Raw genomic sequence first — 20,975 nt, forward strand, 5'->3', positions numbered from 1 at the left:
ACAGAGAAGAAAGGAAAGTTGCCAGGTGAGAGTTGGGAGGGTCCACCACTTTCTGCGTCAGGCAAAGGCAGACCCTCCAAGTGTCCCTATTTTCCAGGCGCAGTCCCAGATTTGCAAAAGCTGTCCCGGTTCCTGATTTGATCCTGGAATGTCCCACTTTTCCTGAGGACCATAGCTGGCAACCTTCCCTTTTTTTGTGGGAAATTCCCTTATTCCAGTGCCATTTCCCACTCCTATCCCGGATTGTTAGATATCCCGTAGACTATCCCCGGGACAGGTGAGGCTGCTGATCCCTTATTTTCGAGGCTGCTGATCCCTTATTTTCAAATCTGAAAGTTGACAGCTATGCTGAGGACGTCCCTATTTTCACTGGCGAAATGTTGGAGGGGATGGAGTTATGTGACCCCAGAGTGAAGGAGTATACAACCTTTCGAAGCCATCTGAAGGCAGAACTGTACAGTGGTACCTCGGGTTACATACGCTTTAGGATAGACTCCACTAACTCAGAAATAGTACCTTGGGTTAAGAACTTTGCTTCAGGATGAGAACAGAAATTGCGCGGCGGCAGCAGGAGGCCCCATTAGCTAAAGTGGTGCTTCAGGTTAAGAACAGTTTCAGGTTAAGAACGGACCTCCAGAACGAATTAAGTTCTTAACTCAGGGTACCACTGTATAGGGAAGCAGTTTATGCTTATGTTATTTTAAAAATATTTTTATATATATTAAAAGGTGCCCAGAGGGCTGGGGAAGCCCAGTCAGATGGGTGGGGTATAAATGAACCCAAAATTATGGAATAGGACAGCCCTATTTTCATGGGAGAAATGTTGGAGGGTATGGAAGGGTTAAGAGCTCACCCTGGCCAACCAGTCACCTCTCCTGGGAAGCGACGCATTTGATCCGCACTGATTTCAGGCGCGGATTTCAACAGCCAGGGCCTGCTGCTCCCTCCTCTGAACGGGGTCGGGATGGGGACCCCCGGGCGTTTACCCCAGCAACCCTGCCCCGGGGGCAACCGATCCCCACCCTCTTACAGGCCGTGCGTAAAAACCTCTCCAGCAGGGCCAGCTCCGCCTCCGTTTCCTGCGCTCTTGCTTTGCGCGCGAGAGGGCCGGCCGTCCAGCCAGCCCACCCACCCACCCCCAGGCCGGGCAGGCGGGCAGGCAGGCGGCCGATCCGAAGCAGCAACGGCGGAGGCGCGGGCAGGAGCGAGTGCAGAAGGAGGAGCCGCGCAAGGAGCCGGTTTGAAGTTCGCTCCTTCGCCGCCAGCCGGGCGCGCCGCGCCACATTGGCCCTCTCCGTTCATTTGCATTGACGCCAGTAAAGGCTGGAGGTCAGCGCTGGCGGGGGCTTTTATTGGCTGCGACGCGGCGGAGCCTGTCGGGGCTGTCAAACTCCCGGGCAGATCTTCTTCTTTTTTCTCCCCCTTCCTTTTTTTTTCTTCTTTCCTCCCTCCTTTTCTTCTTCTTCTTTTTTCCCCTGGAGGTGTTGGGTTCTTACGGGAGGGAGGGTGCTGGAAAGGGGGAGATCGTGCAAGCCGGGAAGCCTCGCTCGCTACTGGGGAGGAGAAGGCGAGGCGAGTGCGCGGCTGGGCTGCGGAATCGGCGGCAGCTGCAAAGATTTCGCCGCGAGCGCCGCCGAGAGAAGCAGCAGAAGAGGAAAAAAGAAGAGGCGAGCCGCCCCTACGCGCCTGGGATTTTTAAAAAAAAATATATTAGAAAAAGAACCCCCTCCGCTCCCCCCCTTTCTCGCCATTTTAATTCATTCCACGCAGATCGGAACTCCCCGCTCTTCCTTTTCTGCTTTCATTTTTCACTCCTTTTTTTTTTTAAGGGGGGGGGGGGAGAAGCGCTCCGTTTTGGCGCAGAATAAAAGCCACATTTTAAAAAAAACCACAACCAAAATGGAAACGGAGGAGGAGACGTCGGCTACCGGCTGGAGAATCTCGTTTTTTTTCCCTTCCTTGTGAAAAACTTAACCTTCTCTGTGTTTGTTACAATTCCTGCTGCTCTTCCCGGGGAAGGGAAGAGAAGAGGAAGACGGAGAAATCCTCGCTCCTCTCCTGGGCTTGACCCAGCCCCTGCTCCACACCCCCCCCCCCGTCCCCGCGCCTTCTCCCAAGGGTGCAGTTATTAAGATGCTCTCCATTTCTACGGGTCTTCTTTTGCATCGGCGCTCGTGCCTCGGGTTGATGCGCTCCGCTTGCAAGCTTCCCTCTCGCCTCTTTTTGGGGTGTATGTGTTTGGGATAAAGGGGGTTCTCGGTGCCCCTTGAATGGAAGGCCGTCGCTGGCTTGAAAGAAGCGCCTTCTTTTTTAACCCTAACCTTCCAGGAAGAAGAGTTAGTCCGGAAGAGAAGCCCTTTTCGAAGAAAAGAGAGGAAGTAACGTGTGAATGTCCGTAACGCGTTTCCAGGTTTTCAAGCGCAGCTGTTGCGAAAGAGGTGGTGGAGGAAGAGGAGGGGGAAGCGTTTGGCTAGGAATATGAATATGATGGGCGCTTCATGAGGTTCCCACGATAACACCAGAGGGGGCTTTATTCGCCCCCACCCCCAGTCCAGGAAGCCCCACTTGGGAACTGATTTATTTTAATCTTTTGGCAATATCCGACCCACTTGTGGGGGGCTTGGAGGCGGGGGGGCTTGGGGTGTGAAAGGGTAGGGCTGGGGGGGGAGAGCCCCCACCTACTTCGATGTAATTTGCAATACACTAGGAATACAAACGTGGGGGAAATACTTTTTTTTTGGAGGTGCTAAGGAGGGGGCCGAGAAATAGTACATTCTGGCATCGATCTGGCTTCTAATTAAACAGGAAGACTGAGGGGGGGGCTGGGGATTTTCCCCAATTTTATTCCTCTCTGCCCCCCTCTTTCAACTGACTTTTTGTGGTGGTGGTGGGGTTTGCCAGTTAAACGCAGTCCTTCTTTTTAACCCACTTTCTGAGGTTGAGATCATCAAGACAATCAGTTTTGTAGGGTCAAAAGGAAGAAGGGGGGGACAAAGCCCCTCCGCGCGCCTCCCCCACCCCAATTTCTCATCCGCCACCAGCCATGCGCCTTTGGGTTTGGGGTTTCTGCCTAAGGAACAGCTGACGATGTGGAGTCAAGCCGTGGATCAGGAACCAGATACGAACTATTAAGAGAAAGGAGTCACCAAGGAGCCCGTTTTCCCAAGAGGAAAGGGGGAAAAGAAAAAAAAAAAAAAAGGAGACGAGGTAATCTTGAGCACTAGCGGCTTGAAACCGCCACCATGGGCTGCGCTCCCAGCATCCACATCTCAGACAGCAGGGTGGTTTATCACAGTAGCAAAGAGACGGAGGACTCGAACTCGTCGTCGCAACAGCAGCAGCAACAGCAGCAAGGCAACCCTGTCTCTGGATTATTCATTAAATCTTCCAACACCTCCACGTACAAGGTGAGGACTAATCCTTCCAAGAAAGACAAACAGGACAACATGGAGGGGGACTCTCGCACCAGCAGATCCAGTGTTAAGGTAATGGAAAAAGTCGAGTCGTTTGGTTGTACTTTTCTCTTATTGACACATATATCGAACAGGATATTGGCCCCTGTCTGTTGAGTTGGTTTTAGGTTGGTTGGGGACCTGTTTATCTGAAAATGGCAACTTCAGCGGAGTTATTTATCCCCCCCCCCCATTCATCCTTTTGCAAACAGAATTAAGTTTTAAAGGTACCACTGTATGTCCTGTAGCAAGAGGTGCAGAAAATCTATCTATATATATATGTGCCAATTTCATATTGTTTGAACTTTCTTGGGCCTGCATGTGTCTAGTAGTGTAAGAATGTCACAGTAGCAAAGCTATTATTATTTTACCCCTGCCGCCCCCTGGCCCCTTTTAAGTTACCAAGTTTTTGTGGATTTAAGCAAAAGTTTGTTTTAACCTCCCCTCCCCGACCTGAAACATAATGGATTAGAACTGTTGATTTAAGGCACTGATTTTTTTCACACGCAAACGAACACAGAGGACGCTGGCCTTCTGAACTTTTGCAAGTATTTGTGAGCGTTCGTGTGCAGACCAGGAACAAAATTCACCAAGGTTAACGATAAAGGTGGTCAGAAGGGGAAACATGTAAAAACCCGGTTGGATTTTTGCAATAAATGTGTGGTTGCCTATTGTAAGAGGTTCCAGGTGAATTCACTATGTAGAATTTACAAGCAAGTTTGTTTAGGATTAGGGTAATCAAAACCACAAAGGTCATCCCACAAGAACCGAAAGACAAAAAGGCACTAGGAATATTGACTCAACTAAGAAAATAATTATTTTTAAGGATCAAAATAGACGTACTAATGCCTGCCCTTTTCAAGGTTTACAACCCAGTTAAACTGCTATGCTCAAAATAATAAAATGAATTATACTATAGCTTGAAAATATTGATTTCAGTGAGTACTTGATTTCAGTGAAACCTCATTATTCACTTTTTAAAAGCTTATTTAATACATATCTCACCTTTTCGCCAAAGTGCTCAGGGTACTGTATACTGCTCTGTCCCATTTTTATACCTGCAACAGACCTGACAGGTAGATCAGGTAAGGAAACTGTTCTAAACTCAGGCCTAAGGGAAATGGTGATCTAAACTATGCAGATATTTGAACTTGGTTGTATTTGGTCTAAACTAAGCAGCCTGGGTGCTGCATTGAACTGGATTGAATGTGTGAACGAAGATGCAAACTGTCTTAATTTCAACTGCTTCAAGCAGTTGGCTGAAGTCTAGGTGGTTTGTTTACCAGGCAATTCTGTAGGGACCATTTACTGTCAACATCCCCTTGTGTGTTTTCATACTTTAGGGCATTCTGTTGCAATGATCAGTTGCAATAAAACAAACAAGAGCTAGAGATGTCCATGAAATTACGTCCTGATTTTAATTCTAGGTGTGCTTACTAGGAAGGGAGGAAGAAGGTGGTAAGATTAGATTATGAAACCTAAATGCAGTGCTTTTTTTCTTTTTCTTTTTTTAAGGGGTACTCTCATTTTCCTACTCATATTGAAATACTACCCATCAATGAGGCCAAAACTTAGATTCACAAAATGTTTAGGGGTATGCGTCCCCCCAGGAAAAAAAGCATTGTCTAAATGTAATGCCTGTTGCTTTTCCCATGTAGGAAGAGCCAGGTGGCTGGTTTTACGTTGAGCAAAGTGGGTGGGTGGGTGGGTGGAATGGCTAAAATCCTCACACCCAGCTCCTCTCCTGCAGTGTTCAAAATTTCCCAGGCACCAGGTGCATTTTGCTACTGGTGTGGGTCCAGTTGCGACTACATGGAGATTTCTGGGTACTTAGTTGGCGGTCACTAGGGGTGCCAACTTGAATAAAACAGGTGTGTGTGTGTGTGTGTGTCCTAGGTAAGCCCCACCGTGCATAATCGATCACAAGACACAATTTAAATGGCAATGCTCATCAACTGGGTGGGAGGGACAGCTCCCTCAAATATTTTATTGGGGGGACGGACTAAAGGACCTAGGCCCCTAGGAGTTGGCTCCTATGGCAACCACAGTTTTAAAACCTCTGCCTTTCGATTTCCACTGTGTGTTTTTCTCCCTCTTGCATACCGGGCCAAGTGGATTGTTGGCCACAGTCAGGCAAGGTTGTTGAGATCATAGAACTGTAGCCTTGGAAAGGACATCTTGTCATCTAGTCCAATCCCCTGGCGAGTAGACATTCCGTTGCGGCTCTTGCAACCTAGGTTTAAGGTGCTATTTGGCACCTAGCTTATATAACTTGAGTTTCTAAGACTGCTATGCTGTACGTAATCAAAACTGAAGCCCCACCCCTCCACCGCCAAAACCAGCTTTAAGGTAAAGGTAAAGGGACCCCTGACCATTAGGTCTAGTCGTGGCCAACTCTGGGGATGCGGCGCTCATCTTGCTTTATTGGCCGAGGGAACCAGCGTATACTTCCAGGTCACGGGGCCAGCATGACTAAGCCGCTTCTGGCAAACCAGAGCAGCACATGGAAACACTGTTTACCTTCTTGCCGGAGTGGTACCTATTTATCTACTTGCTTTTGAACTGCTAGGTTGGCAGGAACAGGGACCGAGCAACAGGAGCTCACCCTGTTGCAGGGATTCGAACCGCCGACCTTCTGATCGGCAAGCCCTAGGCTCTGTGGTTTAACCCACAGCGCCACCTGCGTCCCTAGCTTTAAAGTATGTAAAGCAAAAAACATTAGGTGATCCAGTCTCAGGGAATTAAGTTCCGATTAAATCAGTGTGGATTTGTTGTGATTTTTAAGTAAGGCTCTGATCCGCTGCATCTGAGTAAACCCCATCAAACACAGTTGTACTTGCTTCTGAGTAAATGTGTAGGGCAGGAGCGGCAATCCTCTATGCCAATGAGGCTGATCAGAACTTAAGCCTATGATTCATGTGTTGCAAACTCTGATCTTGGCATGTGAAAGGGTCAATATTTTTTTCTTATTCATTTGTTTATTTATTGAGGGGATAAAATAGTTCCCAGGCTTCTTGCGAGATCGCTAGGGATTTGTGTGGCATCTCTTAATATTTTTGCTTTTCATTGGATGGTCACTGAATGATCACGAGAAGCTCTTAACAGAGAAGTAATATAGTTGTGTGTAGGTGACTTTTGAAATGTATTTTTGTCTCACTTTTACTCGCTTTTCCTATAAGCCTTCAAATATATGAAGAAAGAAGAAATATATATTGATATATGACAGACATACAGTTGAGTGAGCGATGGGTGGGGTGGGGTATATTATAAACGTTGCATAAAACATCTTTATCTCTTGTACTATTTCCAAGTTGAATGGTGAAATTGCAACCACTGTGGTAAATGAAATCAAATTAGTGATACGACCCCAAAACTCTGAAATGTGTGTTTAATTCCCACCCCCACATCTCTCCTGTTCAGTATAGGATTGAGGATTTAATCGTTTTACAGATTACAAAGATCACCAGGTCAGATGCACACCACACATTTAAAGCATATCATCCACAGCAAATGGCTTTCCTCTAAAGTATCATGGGAAATGTAGTTTGCTATCTCACTGGGAATTGTAGTTCGCTGAAACTATAGTCTCCATGATTCTTTGGGTGGGTGGGGGGCGGTCATGTGCTTTAAATGTGTGGTGTGCATTTGCAGAGACTATCGGGATCTTGCAGTAAAATTTAGAAGGGGCTCTCTGGTTGATTTCAGTCTGAATTCAAGATACTACTTCTTAATGGATTTAAGGCAGAGATAGGGAACCTGGTCAGGGATGATGAGGGATGTAGTTCACCAGAGGTTGCAGGTTCGATCCCCGAATGGGACAATTTACCGTACATACTCCTGTATTGCAGGGGGTTGGACCACATGATCCACTCTACAATTTTACAATTCTATGACTACCGTATTTACGCGAATCTGATGCGCCATCAAATCTAATGTGTGCCTCAGTTTTCAAAACCTTGAAACCAAGAAGGTATTTGCCATGCCAGCCGTGTTTTTCAAGTTTGCAACCGAATCTGATGCGCCATCATATCTAATGCACACCCTAATTTTTGCAACGTGATTTGGCCAAAAAAGGTGCGCATTACATTCGAGTAAATATGGTACAGTGGTACCTTGGGTTACATACGCTTCAGGTTACAGACTCCGCTAACCCAGAAATATTACCTCGGGTTAAGAACTTTGCTTCAGGATGAGAACAGAAATCGTGCTCTGGCGACACGGCAGCAGCAGGAGGTCCCTTTAGCTAAAGTGGTGCTTCAGGTTAAGAACAGTTTCAGGTTAAGAACGGACCTCCGGAACGAATTAAGTACTTAACCCGAGGTACCACTGTATGTCTATATCTATATCTGCTGCCTGATGATGGGAGCACCTTTTAAATAAGGTTGGTTAATTGATTAAACCTTGAATCTCCAGAGATGATACCTCATGTCGGTTCTTTGACGAGAGCAAGCAAGGCTTACATACTCTACTCCTTTCCTCTCCTCTCTTTAAACAGAATGGGTTTTACTCATGAGCTAAATAGGAGAGTGTGGGCTTTATTTATTTATGAATGGCGCATAAAACGAGTTTGCTATATAGAAGGGTCTGGAAACTTCTGTTTCAGTGTATCTGAAGAAGTGTGCATGCACACGAAAGCTCATACCAAGAACTAACTTAGTTGGTCTTTAAGGTGCTACTGGAAGGAAAAATTTTTTTGTTTTGACTATGGCAGACCAACACGGCTACCTATCTGTAACTGCGTTCATGTTGTGCTCCTTTTCGCTGCAGTTGACACATAATGTACACGGCGGTGTCTAACTTGAATGCGTGCATCAGTGAAAGGAGCTGCAGCCGCATCTCCCGCTGTTTGCCATGTCATCGACAGCTGAAAAGTAAAAAAGAACAAAGGGTTTTGTGGCACCTGAAAGGCAGGACAAATTTATTATGCCATGAGCTTTCTTGGGGAACAAGCACAATGATTTGGCTTTAAAACCTGGCAGAACCCGTTCAATAACTTGAGCCATAAAAATAGAAGGAGTGCATAAATAACATATGTGAGCCAGGGATTGTGATTTATTCTGTATCTATTAATTTGATGTGTCTGTTGTCAGATAATCCATCCCAGACCAGATGGAAGGGTGGCTGTGTTTTTAAAATGCACATTGTCATTGTAATCTGAATGTTGCTCCATGTAACTTCATAACCTTTATTTTATTTCGTTTTTAAAAAGCTCATAATATTAATACTCTAATAGCAAGGCCTATTATTATTACTATTTCGCCGTGAACGGTTGGGAACCAAAATGTCAAGTGTGGGGTCAGGGAGGCGTCCGCTCTGTCTGAGTGCTCGTCCGTAGACCAGCCTGCGGAGGGCCCTCCCCAACATGACCATATCGAACCTATTTAATTTTTAAAAAATAAATCATTCAAGGTTAGCAAGGAACAGCTTATTTGGGTTTGGTCCATGCATCAGTCAAGTTGCTACAGTGGTAACTCAGGTTACATACGCTTCAGGTTACATACACTTCAGGTTGCAGCCTCCGCTAACCCAGAAATAGTGCTTCAGGTTACGAACTTTGCTTCAGGATGAGAACAGAAATCGTGCTCTGGCGGCGCAGTAGCAGCAGGAGGCCCTATTAGCTAAAGTGGTGCTTCAGGTTAAGAACAGTTTCAGGTTAAGAACAGACTTCCGGAACGAATTACCGTATTTTTCGCTCCATAAGACGCACCCGACCATAAGACGCACCTAGTTTTTAGAGGAGGAAAACAAGAAACGAGAAAGCAATGCAAAGCCTCTTGAGCAAAGAGGCAGGAGCGCTCCGACTGTGCTCAAGAGGCTTTGCGTGGCTATCACTGAAGTCAGGAGAGCAAGAGGGATTGGTGCGCATCGATCCCTTTTGCTCTCCTGGCTTCAGTGATAGCTGTGCCGCCTGCATTTGCTCCATAAGATGCACACACATTTCCCCTTTTTTAGGAGAGGAAAAGTGTGTCTTATAGAGCGAAAAATACGGTAAGTTCTTAACCTGAGGTACCACTGTATTTTATTACACAGAAAAGAGTCTCAAGCTGCATCTTTTTCCCCTTTCCCCTGCTACCTGACTCTTCCGACTTGCCGCGTCAAGGACTGAACCTGGGACCTTGTGCATATATAAAGCAGGCACTCTGCCACTTCGGCAGCCTTCCTGCTGCAATCGTCTGTGCTTTTGACACATGGTGAAATCCAAATGGCACACATTAGACTGCCAGGTGTATAAATGTCTTTGGCACTGTGGTTCTTGGCATTGTGAAAGCCAGGTTAGACTGGATCGATGTGATCTGGCTCCCCAGTCAAATATATATTTCCCCACTAAAGTGCAGACTTTTATTTTACCTTTGCGCTGCCTATAAAGATTGAATTGAATTATTACTGCATTTCTATCCCACATTTTAGGGACGCGGGTGGCGCTGTAGTCAAAACCACAGAGCCTAGGGCTTGCCACTCAGAAGGTTGGCAGTTCGAAACGCTGCAATGGGGTGAGCTCCCATTGCTCGGTCCCTGCTCCTGCCCACCTGGCAGTTTGAAAGCATGTCAAAGTGCAAGTAGATAAATAGGTACCACTCTGGCGGGAAGGTAAACGGCGTTTCCGTGCGCAGCTCTAGTTCGCCAGAAGCAGCTCAGTCATGCTGGCCACATGACCTGGAAGCTGTATGCCGGCTCCCTCAGCCAATAAAGCGAGATGAGCGCCACAACCCCAGAGTCGGTCACAACTGGACCTAACGGTCAGGGGTCCCTTTACCCTTTACCTTTTCCCGACATTTTGCTCCAAGGAGCTCAAGGGGGCAGATTGGGTTCTGTCCCTCCTCGTTTCATCCACACAACAAGCCTGCGAAGTAGGTTAGGCTGAGAGGCAACAACTGGCCCAAAGTCACCCTGTGACCTTCGTGGCCAAGTGGGGATTTGGTTTCCTAGTCCAACACTCCTGCTACTGGCTCTCTAGTGTGGTAAAACCAAAGAACAGGTATCTAGCAAAGATGTGAGGAAGTGCTTTCAGATTACAGTGGTACCTTGGGTTACATATGCTTCAGGTTGCAGACGCTTCAGGTTACAGACTCCGCTAACCCAGAAATAGTACCATGGGTTAAGAACTTTACCTCAGGATGAGAACAGAAATCGTGCTCTGGTGGCACGGCAGCAGCGGGAGGCCCCCATTAGCTAAAGTGGTACTTCAGGTTAAGAACAGTTTCAGGTTAAGAACGGACCTCCGGAACGAATTAAGTACTTAACCCAAAGGTACCACTGTACCTGCTTTTGTGAGCATTCATTCTGATTTGTTTGCAGGGAGGTGTGACAAAATTATACGTCCCCACCCTTTGTGTTGCATTTTCCCTGTCATTTCCTTGATCTCAAGAAGTCCAATTTCTCCACTTTTTTGGGGTGGGGGAACACATCTGTCGTGCAAAAGTTCTGAACCAACTTTAATGGTAGAACCTGAGTTCACCAGCATGTGATGCTATTCTCCACTCTCGTCTACGAATGGCTGCATGTGATGGTTGTGGGTCGGGCTTCCTCTCTGGTCTGAGCAAACAGGCCGCTTCCTATCCCTGTTGTCGGAAATCCCATAAATTAAATCATGCGTTCTGTGATGTGCCTGATAGCGGTGGTCCAGGTGGCTGAAGGTTAGATCAGGTACAAGGCAACTTTTGATGTTCTTATGGAGTTGCATGATGATTGCAATCCTGATGGTATGTCCGTATGCAGTCTTCATAAATTTGGCTCATTACCAGGGCAAATGGAATGTCTCACACCTATTTACCCCCAATGTTACAGTGGTACCTCGGGTCCCATACGCTTCAGGTTGCATACGCTTCAGGTTACAGACTCCGCTAACCCAGAAATAGTGCTTCAGGTTAAGAACTTTGCTTCAGGATAAGAACAGAAATCGGGCTCCGGTGGCGTGGCAGCAGCAGGAGGCCCCATTAGCTAAAGTGGTGCTTCAGGTTAAGAACAGTTTCAGGGTAAGAACGGACCTCTGGAACGAATTAAGTACTTAACCTGAGGTACCACTGTATTTTAATTCAAACTGTGGGATTTTGGCCATGGCAGGCACAGAGTTAATTACTTGGGCATGACAACAAAAGTGGCAAAAATGGGTGGCAGCTTCGCTAATAAAATAAATCCCAGTGTCTTCAGAACTGCAGGTGTGAAGGTGATACATGAAAAGGATTGGTGTGCTTGCCCTTATTTAGCACCAATGAAAGTGTAGCAAACTTTGCTGAGATTCAGTGTTAGACTCTAAAATCCCTTTAAACCCTGTGTTCATCTAGCTCCTCCTCCTGACTATGGGACATAATTGTTGACGGTTCAGCCTCTGTTTAAAAACCTTTGGAGGCTGTCTGCTCTTTCACTGAACTGCTCATACTATCAGAAAGTTCCTCTTAATGCTTAGCTGAAATTCCTTCCTTGTCGGCTGAAATGCTGTGGCAGGGATGGATGGGACTTGCAGGTCAAAGTATCTAGAGGTTGCCAGGTCAGCATCAGCTGATGGAAGCAGTCCATAGCAAGAATATGAACCAGGGTCAATTTTTGCCAACCTGTTGCCTTCCAGGTGTTTTTGGGGGGCTGATGGGAGTTGTAGTCCAGTAACATCTGGAAGGCAAAGCCTGGTTTGCAGCATTCAGATTAAACTGCCCCCCCCCCAAAATATGCCACTCTTATTTGAAAAATGGATCAAACAGGCAGTGTTCAAAACTCCCATTGTTCTAGGTGCATTTTGCAGCAGGGAATTTCATTAGCACGAGCCGTTTCTGATCTCTGGGGCAGTGCTGCGTCTAAGATTTCAGATTAAAACTGCAGAGTGGAAGGAAAGGAGGATCTTTTTCTGCCTCCCCACTTCCCGCTACAGTGGTACCTCAGGTTAAGTACTTAATTTGTTCCGGAGGTCTGTACTTAACCTGAAACTGTCCTTAACCTGAAGCACCACTTTAGCTAAAGGGGCCTCCTGCTGCTGCCGCTGGGCCACTGGAGCCCGATTTCTGTTCTTATCCTGAAGCAAAGTTCTTAACCAGAAGCACTATTTCTGGGTTAGCGGAGTGTGTAACCTGAAGCATATGTAACCTGAAGAGCACGTAACCCGAGGTACCACTGTACTCTCTGAAGACTGGAGAAGAGACCCTCTTAAGAATATTAGGGGGGTGGGCAGGGGAAGGACTATGAAAAAATGAAGATAATATTTTAGCTATAGTCCATTCGTTTTCAGCTTTGTATTCTTCTTATTTTAAAAAAAGCGCCTAGACATTCCATTGTTGCACCCATCACCTAGATTTAAGGTGCCATTTAGCTCCTAGCTTTCATATCAGTTTCTAACACTGCAAACAGGTGGTTCTGGCGATGGGTAGAACCTCTAGATTCCGTCCTTTGAACTGATAAGGTCCTTCCTTTGAAACTCTCAGCGGACACTATAAACAATGGCTAGGCTCTGCCTGCACAGCTGAGAGGCAGTTGCGGGAAACCACCGGAGAGTTGATCATGAGTTCGAATCCTGATTGCAGGCTTCCCACAGACCTCCCACAGCATGGTGGGCTAGAGGGCCCACTGGCCTGATCCAAAAGGGGCTCTCCTTCTGTTCACTTTGGGGCGGGAGAATTTATGACACACTCGACTCTTTCTATTTCCACATCAGCCACCCTCCCTTTTCTTGACTGTGGTTGTTTTGTCCTTGCAGCCGATGTCATTGCTCTGAACCCTTCTCAGCCTTTCCCTCCCATTTCCATTGACGTCAATCATCTTGCACAAAGATTTGGCTTCCCACAATGAGACACTCTAAATTTTCCCCAGTGCTCCTGCTGCCTGTCTCTAAGGCCAAAATGTTTTGCTATGAGAGATGACGGCTTTTTTTATTGCGTTTTTGGTTGACCATAGTGCAGTGAGAGTTCCCCGCCCCCCACTTATATTGACCTGAAGTAAACATTTTATTTTTTTAAATTTAACCGAAGAAATATGCGAATCTATAAGGCAGAGATGTTGCTTTAGACGAGGGGCTGCATTTAGATAACACTTCATCACTTGTCCCTGAATTTTCCTTACCTGATAATTTCCATGTTACATGTGATTTTTCATGGGATATAAAACCCTCTTCTGGAAATTTAGCACTCATGTCCATGTTGATTGCTTCTGGGGGAAATCCATTTACAACCATGTTAACCTGGGAAATGGTGTGCTGTGATTTCCCCATGGTTTTCGTGGATCGTGCCATGTGATGAAATCTGGGGTGATATTCCTTATACAGTCCTCTCCTGCCTTTTTCATGAGTAAATCAGAGGGGAACAGAAGCACGCAGGTGGATAAAGGGGGGTGACATGTCCGATGGCATCAGCTGCTGTGTCACACCCCCATCCACTGGTGTGAATTAAATTTAGCTTGACATGGTGATATATTGACCATAGTGCAACATAGTGCAGTGCAGCGTAAAAGGAACGCTGGAAGCCAGGACAGAATTGCGAGTGTAACCAGGAAAACTAACATAACAATACCCATGTCTGAAAATCAGGGTGGGGAACCCACGGCCTTCCAGATGTTTCCCCCACCCAATATCTTTATTGAAACTTAACATATATACATAATAACCAAAACTCCCAATGATTCCCTCACATAAAAAATATTATCGAAATTACAACAGTTGCATAATTATACACCTAATTATAAAACCCATCACCCACCCTCTACTTCCCTCCACAGCAATTCAGCTTCTTTATATTTCTTTCTACCTTTCCCCCCTTGCATTCTATAATACATTATTTTTGTTAAATTCTGATTTTACTTTTTCTTTATTTGTTTTGTTATTGCTTACATTTTTTATTCTAAGCCTATTAACATGTCATTTTTAGAACAATATTTTGACATATAATCTTCGAAATACTTCCACTCCATTCTTAACTTTTGATTTGATTGGTATCTTATAAGTGAAGTTAATTTTGCCAATTCTATATACTCACTTAATTTACAAATCCACTCTTCCTTTGTTGGTATGTCCTGAGATTTCCATTTAGTAGCAATCACTACCCTGGCAGCTGTTGTTGCATATAAAAAGATTGTTTTTTTCATATGTGGTATGTTTTTGCCCATGGCCTTCCAGATGTTGTTAGACTCCAACTCCCATCAGCCCCTGCGAGCATTTGCCAATAGCCAGGGATGCTGGGAGTTTTAGTTCAGTAGCATTTGTTTCATTTATGAATCGCTTCCCATGAAACGTCCCAAAGTGATCAACAATAAAACAATTAAAAGCATGTATATTTCAAATCTGATAAAGGTGCAGGCCACGAGATTCCACAGGTGTCACAGGAACACGCCGGTCAATAACCACGCAGTTCAAAGGTGGAGTTATTAGCAAAAACATGAGCTCCAAAGCAGAGGTCGTCAACCTAAGGCCCATGGGTCAGTTCTGGCCCATAAGCTTCCTGGAACCGGCCCACAGCTGTTCTGTGGATTGGCGTGGGGATTCTGTGCTTCCCCCCCCCCCCCGCGGTGCCATTTTTTCTCTCACTGCGGGGGCCGACTTCTGGGTCGGAAGAGTGCTGGAAATAGCGTGTGTGCATACACATGGGCGCTCTCACCCAGAGTAGCACCCGTACGCATGCGTTCACGCTACTTCCAGCTCACTTCCAGGATGGAGAAGTGCCTGTGCACATGCGCGCACGCATAGCTTGAGAGCGCGCACACGCTCTGGCCCATCAAGAGATCTGCCGAGGATTGGACCGGACCAGCCTCAAAAAACGTTGCCAACCCCTGCTCCAAAGACTTGAGTGTCAGGCCTAAGGAGCGGAGCAGAGCATTCCCAGTGGTCTTCCTTCATCGTTCAGCCCAGACTGAGGTCCAGCGCCGAGGGCCTTCTGGCGGTTCCCTCACTGCGAGAGGTGAGGTTACAGGGAACTAGACAGAGGGCCTTCTCAGTAGTGGCACCCGCCCTGTGGAACGCACTCCCGTCAGATGTGAAGGAAATAAGCAGCTATCTTATTTTTAAAAGACATCTGAAGGCAGCCCTGTTTAGGGAAGTTTTTCATATTTAATGCTGTATTGTTTTTAACACTCGATCGGGAGCTTCCCAGAGTGGCTGGGGAAACTCAGCCAGATGGGCGTGGTATAAATAATAAATTATTATTACAGTGTTACCTCGGATTACATACGCTTCGGGTTACAGACTCCGCTAACCCAGTAATATTGCTTCAGGGGTTCCAGACACTTACACAGAGTTTGGTTTGCTAAGACTGTTATGTAGTGAAGTTTCACCCTGGGCCAGCAGGGGGATACTGTATATAGTTTTCAATCAGGTCTGTAGATAGTTTTCCCTCAGGTCCGCGTCAGTTATTTTAGGCGGGAACTCTGGGCTGTTGTTGTTACAATGTTGACAGCCGGCTGCCTATAAAAGCAGGCCGGCTGAGCTGTTTGCAGTCAGTTCTATTCCAGCTTACGAAATAAAGAGCTACTTGGAGAAATCGCTGTGTCGTCGGCTATGTCAACCCACAACTTAACACTGGCGACGAGGATGGGATTGATGGACATCAGAGCACAGCCAGATGCGGCCAGCCTCTGAACTGAGCTGAATCACAGAGCGAAATCACTGAGCGAAATCACTGGACAGAACCAATTCAGAGCTGACTGTTCTGGCTAGAGCACTGTGTTCCATCCATCGCCCTTCACGCCGGCATCGGAATCATGGCTTCACTTGTGCCTCTACCGCCGTTTGCGCCAGCCTCTGAATCATGGGATTCCTACCTCGCTCGGTTCGACTGCTACCTCCAAGCCAACGAGCTGACAGCAGTATCAAAGGATCGGAAGCGGGGCCTATTCCTCAGCCTCTGTGGGCCTGAGGTGTTTGAGACGGCCCGAGCATTGGTTGCGCCCGAAGCAGTCCAGGCAACACCATGGGACACGATCCAAGAGAAGCTCCGCAACCACTACGCACCAAAGCCGTCCAAGATTGCTGCCATGCGTTCTACCACCGGAACCAGGCAGAGGGGGAGTCAATCAACAACTACACCACCGCCCTGTGACAGGCTGCAATGCACTGTGAGTTCCGAGACTTAGACGATGCCCTGATGGATCGAATCGTCTGCGGGGTCCGGGACATCCATCTGCAACGGCGTCTCCTCGCCAAGCCAGACCTCATGCTGCAAAAAGCCATTGAGGAGGCTGTGGCCTCAGAAGCTGCTGAACGCTCCGCCCAGGAGATCCGCAAGTGCAGCAGCCCGCGTCTTGCTAGGGAGCCAGTTCCGGTGCATCATGAAGAGGCCAGCAGTGATGAGGCATCCTCCAGTGAAGGCGATGACGTGCACCAGACAAAGCGGGAGCACAGGAAGTTCCAACAGAAGTCCAAGGGCCAACCGGAATGTGCCGGCTGCGGAGGCAACCATTCCCGTGCCAAGTGTCGATTCAGAGACGCCATCTGTAGGAAGTGTTCCAGAAGGGGCCACATCGCTAAGGTCTGCCGATCGGCTCCGTCTGACACCCCCCCTTCATCGACTCGCAAGTCCAAGCCTTCCCTCCAGTCTGCCAAGGAAAGCTGTTTCGCTCTCACCAACTGCCGCTGCCCGTCTGGAACCACGATTGGCCAAACCGACTCGCCTACGCGACGCAAGCTGAACGTCACGGTGCTCATTGAAGGAGCTCCATGTGACATGGAGATCGACACCGGGTCTGCCCTGTCCATCGTGTCGTGGAGCACCATCAAAAGACTGGTACCCAGAGTGTCCAAAAGGCAACTCGACTCTCACCGCGTACACCTGAGAGACTACCAGGGAAACGACATTCCCGTGGTAGGCGTTGGCCGGTTCCGGATTGCCTTCAAGGATTTTTCGGGCCTGCTCCGGTTGGTGGTGGTCGAAGGTCAGCGGCCAAGCCTCCTAGGGCTAGACTGGTTTGATGCCCTCGGCCTGGAAGTCACCGGCATCAACTGCATCTCTAACGCAGAGACTGAGGGTCTGGTCAAAGACTTTGCCGAGGTTTTTGACGGCACCTTGGGGCAATATACAGGTACGCCCATCTCCTTTAGCCTTGATCCACAAGTCGCCCCCATCAAGCTAAAGCCACGCCGGGTTCCCTTTGCTCTCAAGGCTAAGGTGGACGAACAACTGGACAAACTGATCGCCCAAGGAGTTTTGGAGCCGGTTGACCACGCCAAGTGGGAAACCCCCATCGTCACGCCTGTCAAGCCAGATGGGTCGGTGAGAATCTGCGCTGACTACAAGTGCACGATCAACAAGGCACTTCAGCAGCACGCTTATCCGGTTCCTGTTGTCCAACACCTGCTGCATTCCCTGGGTGAGGGTAAGGTCTTCGCTAAGCTGGACCTTGCCCAAGCCTATCAACAACTGCCAGTCGATGATGCCACTGCTGAAGCCCAGACGATCGTCACCCACCGGGGGGCATTCCGTTGCCGCCGGTTGCAGTTCGGGGTGAGTGTGGCTCCTGGCATCTTCCAAAGCCTTATGGAGCGTCTCCTGCAAGGGCTTCCGGGCGTGGTACCATATTTTGATGACGTCTTGGTGTCTGCAGACTCACACCAGCAGCTGTTCGAGCGCCTCCGTGCCGTGCTGACCAGGTTCCAAGAGGCCGGGCTCAAGGTAAAGAGGGAGAAGTGCCAGATCGCCGTTCCACAGGTAGAGTTCCTGGGCTATCTTATCGATGCCTCCGGCCTTCACCCGACCACATCCAAGATCCGCGCTATCCAGCAGGCCCCCACCCCAAAGAACAAGACGGAGTTGCAGGCATTCCTGGGGCTGCTGAACTTTTATAACATGTTCCTGCCCCACAAAGCCACAGTGGCTGAGCCTCTTCACCGACTCCTTAGTACAAAGACGCCTTGGGCCTGGGGTCATCGGGAGACGGCGGCCTTCAACGCGGTTAAGGCTCTCCTTTCTTCAGACAGTGTGCTGGTACATTACAGTGAATCCAGGCCGCTGGTCCTTGCCTGCGACGCCTCACCTTTTGGCATCGGTGCTGTCCTTAGTCACCGTTTTCCAGATGGAAGAGAAGCACCACTCGCCTACTTTTCCAGGACACTATCTCTGACGGAACGGAATTACAGCCAGCTCGACAAGGAGGCATTGGCACTTGTGGCTGGAGTGAAGAGGTTCCATGAATACCTCTATGGCAGGACTTTTGACCTCATCACTGACCACAAGCCACTCCTGGGCCTCCTCGCCGGTGATCGTCCAACTCCACCGGTCCTCTCGCCACGCATGCTGCGATGGACTGTTTTCCTGGCTGCCTACCACTACCGGCTCATCCATCGCCCGGGGAAATCGATGGGCCATGCCGACGCCCTCAGCCGTTGCCCTCTTCCAGCATTTGTGGAAGACCCGGCTCCAGCTTCATCGCTCCTTCTGATTGAGGATCTTCCGGCAGCGCCTGTATCAGCTGCCACTGTGGCCTCCGCGTCTGCCCAGGATCGCACCATCAGCCGGGTGCTCAACTGGGTGTGGAGGGGGTGGCCACAAGGGCCTTTTGCATCAGAGTTCCAGCCCTTCGCATCCAGACAACATGAACTCTCAGCTCATCGCGGCTGTCTGCTGTGGGGAGACCGCGTCGTGATTCCCCAGGGACTCCGTCAGCGCGTCCTGGAGGCTCTGCACGTTGGCCACCCGGGAATTGTCAAAATGAAGGCGTTGGCTCGGTGTTATGTCTGGTGGCCTAATATGGACGATGCCATCACTGCCTGGGTGTCCGCCTGTCAAGCGTGCCAAGAGTCGAGGCCTGCACCACCGGCAGCTAAGGGACACACCTGGGAGACGCCAAAGACACCCTGGTCGAGGGTGCACATCGATCTGGCTGGCCCCTTTCACGGCCGGACCTTTATGGTAGTGGTGGACGCCTATTCCAAATGGCTGGAGGTCGCCCTGATGCCCTCCACCACTACCGAAGCTGTCATCCGGGTGCTGCGAGGCCTGTTTGCAACGCATGGGTGTCCTGATGTCCTTGTCTCTGACAACGGACCACAGTTCACGTCAGGCACGTTTGAGCGGTATCTTTTGGGACTGGGCATCCGCCATGCCCTAACGGCACCCTTTCATCCATCCAGCAACGGGCAAGCGGAAAGAATGGTGCGCTCGACAAAAGAGGCACTGGCGCGCCTGGACCGGGGAGACTGGCATGAGCGGGTCGCCGAATACTTGTTCGTGCAACACATCACCCCTCATGCGGCCACAGGGAGGAGTCCTGCTGAACTGCTTATGGGCCGCCGCCTCAGGTCACCACTCGACCGGCTACACCCGGACTTTGCCGTGGCTGAACCCCCAGGCTGTGCCAACGCGCCACGGTCATTTGTCCCAGGAAACCAGGTCTTTGCCCGGAACTATGTGGGGGACATTCCTTGGGTGCCAGCCACAGTAGTGGGAGTCACGGGACCTCGCTCGTACCAGGTGGCACTCGAAGACGGACGCTTGTGGCGACGGCACATAGACCAGCTTAGGCGCAGGGTTGGGGACTTGGACACTACCGAGGTGCCCCCAACTGCGCTTGCGGCTCCAGAAGAGACACGTACAGATGGCGAGGCCCCACCTACACCTCCCTCGCAAACTGCCAGCGTGGAGCCGAACCAAGCCGCTTCAGAGGGTCTGCCAGACTTACCACAGACTCAGACCACTCCACTTGCGGAGGCTCCACCCACAGCAGCGGATCCAGGGGATTTGGTTCCAACGCCACCTAGGGTCGCACCACAGCCTCAGCAAGAACTGTGTGGCCCTCCGGACTTGGCTACCAGTCCCCGGCGGTCTGGCAGAGTTCCCAAGCGCCCAACTTATTTAAAGGACTATGTTGTTGGACATGTATCACTGTTGGTCTAAGTATGGGAAATGTAACCAATATGCTTTTGTGCCTAATTGAACCATTACGCGTAGTGCTGTATATAAGGAAACCATTACGATTGTAACTAACGCCTTATCTCGGTGGGGAGGGGTGTTATGTAGTGAAGTTTCACCCTGGGCCAGCAGGGGGATACTGTATATAGTTTTCAATCAGGTCTGTAGATAGTTTTCCCTCAGGTCCGCGTCAGTTATTTTAGGCGGGAACTCTGGGCTGTTGTTGTTAGAATGTTGACAGCCGGCTGCCTATAAAAGCAGGCCGGCTGAGCTGTTTGCAGTCAGTTCTATTCCAGCTTACGAAATAAAGAGCTAGTTGGAGAAATCGCTGTGTCGTCGGCTATGTCAACCCACAACTTAACAAAGACAGTGGAGACTGTTGTGTCTTTCTGATACAGTGGTACCTCAGGTTACATACGCTTCAGGTTACACACTCCGCTAACCCAGAAATAGTGCTTCGGGTTAAGAACTTTGCTTCAGGATGAGAACAGAAATCGTGCTCCGACGACGCAGCAGCAGCATAAGGAGGCCCCATTAACTAAAGTGGTGCTTCAGGTTAAGAACAGTTTCAGGTTAAGAACGGACCTCCGGAACGAATTAAGTACTTAACCCGAGGTACCACTGTATTATTATTAACATCAGTTCCAGAGCCTGAGACACCTACCCACAGCTGTCTAAGTCCCCCCCTCTCCAGGGCTCTCCCCACACAATTGGA

At 48.8% G+C, this 20,975-nt stretch overlaps 1 protein-coding gene across 4 annotated transcripts in view; it reads left to right on the forward strand.

Annotated features, from left to right (window-relative positions):
* Positions 1–20,975, forward strand: part of PDE8A (phosphodiesterase 8A) — a 198,463-nt gene that overhangs the window by 29,867 nt on the left and 147,621 nt on the right. For 2 of the 4 annotated variants that reach the window (XR_014150840.1, XM_081838859.1), the window contains exon 1: positions 2,652–3,485. The exons of 1 other annotated variant lie outside the window; for it this stretch is intronic. Coding sequence is in view for 2 of the 3 variants with exons in the window: in XM_081838859.1 (XP_081694985.1) it covers positions 3,243–3,485 (243 nt within the window). In the remaining variant the exon portion in view is untranslated. Of the gene's footprint in view, positions 1–2,645; positions 3,486–20,975 lie in introns of those variants that run through there. One more of the 4 variants, XM_081838862.1, reaches the window with a different exon arrangement.

This window comes from Podarcis erhardii (genome assembly GCF_964252035.2).
Source record: "Podarcis erhardii genome assembly, chromosome: 14".
In the NCBI taxonomy this organism is placed as follows: domain Eukaryota; kingdom Metazoa; phylum Chordata; class Lepidosauria; order Squamata; family Lacertidae; genus Podarcis; species Podarcis erhardii.